Source organism: Grammomys surdaster, unplaced genomic scaffold (genome assembly GCF_004785775.1).
Source record: "Grammomys surdaster isolate TR1022 unplaced genomic scaffold, NIH_TR_1.0 140, whole genome shotgun sequence".
In the NCBI taxonomy this organism is placed as follows: Eukaryota; Metazoa; Chordata; class Mammalia; order Rodentia; family Muridae; genus Grammomys; species Grammomys surdaster.
The window spans coordinates 718,103-721,589 of NW_021604598.1; the positions used below are offsets into that span (position 1 = coordinate 718,103).

The following is a 3,487-nucleotide window of genomic DNA, read 5'->3' on the forward strand; positions in this document are numbered from 1 at the left end:
TATATATATATATATATATATATATATATATATATTAATTAATAATTGAGCCAACCTTCTTATTTTTACACATTTTTCCAAATAATTGATTACATTCAAGAAATAATAAGGACAGACATTTGTCACATGCATTATTAGAAAATTGTTGTAATTATGCAAACAAACATAGCAGAGTATGCTACGTACATAAACACAGATATCACTTTTGGAAGCCAATATATATTCTGATTCAATCTTTTTGTAGTTACTCTGTTCATATTTAACATAGTTACTATTGAAACAAATCTATTTAAATGCTACAATAAATAAGTGGTAGAAATTAGTGACATGCCCATCAGTGTGCAAAATTGATGTATAAACTAATATAGTCATTCACAGATATAATGATTCGTCAATAACAACCAGTGAAACAACAAGAAGAAAGAGGATAATAAGGATAAAGGAAATGAAAACAAAATGTACAATGGAAAATGAGTTAAGATAAAAGGAAATAGATCAATGTTTTAAAAGAATGAAACAATTTTTCAGAATGTCTCTAGTTATTACGTAACTAAAAGTAAAGTGGACAAAATCCTTTCAAATTTCTATCTTTCATTAGTTTCATCAATTAAATATGTTCAAAATTCAGTTGTTATTTTAAAAATTGGGGTAGTAAGCATATGCCTTATGAACATACACTCAATGTCAAGTTCTAGCTGTTCATTCCAAGTTACTATTTTCCTTTGAAAAATTATATAAAAGAGAGAAAACACCTTAAGGAAATGTTGCCAGATGAGTAGATTCAAATGTTTAAAGAAGAAACCACATTCCTGATACAGTCATAGCTATATTGTTGCAGGGATTTCCCTTACGTTGTTGCATTAGAAAAAACAAATATAAGTAAACTTTGTTGAAAATATTAATATTCTACCAATTCATTTTAAATATTTAATGTAATCTTTATTGTATGTGTATACATGTATGAGCCTATGCATGCCATAGGATGCAGGTGGAGGTCAGAGACCAACTTTGTGAAGTTGATTCTTTGATTCTACCTTTACACAAATACCAGTTATTGAGTCTATGTTACCAGCCTTGAGCTGCAAGTTCTTTATGTGCTGAACCATCTCATCTTCCCCCAAGCTATATACTTTGAGAAAAACCAGATAAGTTCCTGTATAGGTTCTGTAGATAAACTTCAAAACATCAGAAATGTCTTTAAAATTTATGTCAAACTTTTACATTTCTTCATAAACTTTAGGGAGAAAAAAATAAAAAAAATGATTGATTTTTAGGAAGAAATCAATTAAAATATGTACAAAAACAAAACAGTGAGAATAGTAAAAACTTCAAAGATCCATGGAAGATAAGTCTCTGTATATTGGTATTCACAATAGTTGGTATCAGCGATGCATCAAGGACAAAATTTAACTCTTCTAAAGAGTCTTACCAAGGCTCCCTTTACATCCTTGTTTCTCAAGCTGTAGATGAAGGGATTCAACATAGGAGTGACAACAGTGTACATTATTGAGGTGATTGTGTTTCTCTTGGATGAATGGGCTACAGCAGAACTGAGATGAACTACAAATCCTGTCCCATAGAACAAGGATACCACACAGAGGTGAGACCCACAGGTGGAAAAGGCTTTATACTTATTTCTAATGGAAGACATTTTCAATAAGGCAGAGACAATGTGAAAATAAGAGAAAGCTATCCCAATGACAGGAAACATACCTAACACTGCAGTAACCAAATACAGAAAAATGTTATTTATGTGAGTATCAGAGCGGGCTACCCTGAGAAGCTCAGTGAGTTCACAAAAGAAATGTGGGATTTCAGTGCTAGTAGAGAAGCTCAGTTGTTTCATCAATAACATATGAATCAGGGAGACCCAGAACATAATGATCCAAGATAGAAGAACTAGAAGGCCACAGATTCTAGGGTTCATGATGACTGTGTAGTTAAGTGGGTGGCAGATGGCCACAAAACGATCATAGGCCATAATGGTCAGAAGAAAATTATCCATTCCAAGAAAATTGTTAAAAAAATATACTTGAGTAAGGCACTCTGTGTAGGATATTTCCATGGTATGCATGTAAATGTTCACCAGCATCTTGGGGATGGTAGTAGAGGTTAAACAAATGTCGACAAATGATAGGTTGCAGAGGAAAAAGTACATGGGTGTGTGAAGGTGGGCGTCACAACTGGTGACTAAGACAATGAGAAAGTTTCCAAGCATGGTAACCAGGAACATGGACAGGAATAGTCCAAAGAGAACAAACTGAATTTTAGGATCTTCTGAAAGGCCAATAAGGAGGAATTGTACTATGGTTGTATGGTTCTCTGCTTCCATGCAGGTTGTTTTCTGAAAAGAGGAGGAAATAAAAGGATGCCCATTAAGTGATCAGGTGCTAATTCCATCGGCCTTGTCCCTGGGATAGAAGCATTATTCTCTAAATGGATTTATACAGTGTAATATGACCTTCATAGGCAAGGATCAGTCAGTTCTCTTGCAATGCTTAATTATTCAGTCATTTGTTAAATAAATAGAAATGTCCATTCTATTATCAACTCAATAATTTAAATTGTTTTTTATATATCTAAAGACAAGATGTGCTATGTTTGTTTCTTTGATTTTATATGGCTCATTCAAAATAATAAATGTTGATCATATATTTTCCTTTATGTCCTGTATACCTTTTTATTTTATATTACTATCATAAGGACTATATAGTTTTTAAATTGAAATATGTGTTCTATTACCTGACAGATCATCATTATATAGTAGTTATCTCTCTGAGACTTTGCTTTTCTTTCCCTTTTACACATGTGGTAATTTTTTTTAATATACAGAATTAACATGTTTTAGTGAGTTGTGACATGAAAGTAAAATGGGGAAGAGTTAAAGGAATGGGAGGAAAATAAAAGAGAATATTTGTCATAAACAAGATAAAAGTACATGGTACACACAAATGTCAAGTGAGATCGTATCTTGCTTACAATTTATATGCATCAATAAAATTAGCATGCAGTTACTGATAACATTTCTATTAACATCTAAAAATTACTACATAAATGAGGTTTATCAGTAAAGATAATATCATAATTTTTTGACTGTTGATTAGAAATTTCTTGTTTGATATAATTTTTCCTGTGTACAGCATAAAGAAAGAATTTAATACTGGGAATCTTGAGTATTATTTTCTTTGACTTGACGTATGAAAATACCAGCAAAACAGTTTGTGATCTTGATGAAATTATTTTTATATTCTATACAACAATTATCTTTATTGGAAAGCAGGAACATTAGATATGCATACATACGAAGATTGAAGAGCAAAATAAAAGGATATGAAATAATTTTCTACTATACTTCCTGAGACGTAATGCCTCTCTGGAAGCTTAACATTGAAGAATGTTGCCCTTGAATTGAAGTGGACATTGTGAGTGGAATTATGATGATTATAATTCTAATCTTCAGTTACCATTTTGACTAAAACACATTTCC

General features: G+C 31.6%; 1 protein-coding gene across 1 annotated transcript; it reads right to left on the minus strand.

Annotated features, from left to right (window-relative positions):
• Positions 1-1,393: 1,393 nt before the first annotated feature.
• On the minus strand, positions 1,394-2,332 carry LOC114618210 (olfactory receptor 867-like). The gene has a single exon (XM_028763902.1). It carries the CDS (start codon positions 2,330-2,332, stop codon positions 1,394-1,396), a length of 939 nt encoding a protein of 312 aa, XP_028619735.1.
• Between the last annotated feature and the right edge of the window lie 1,155 nt (positions 2,333-3,487).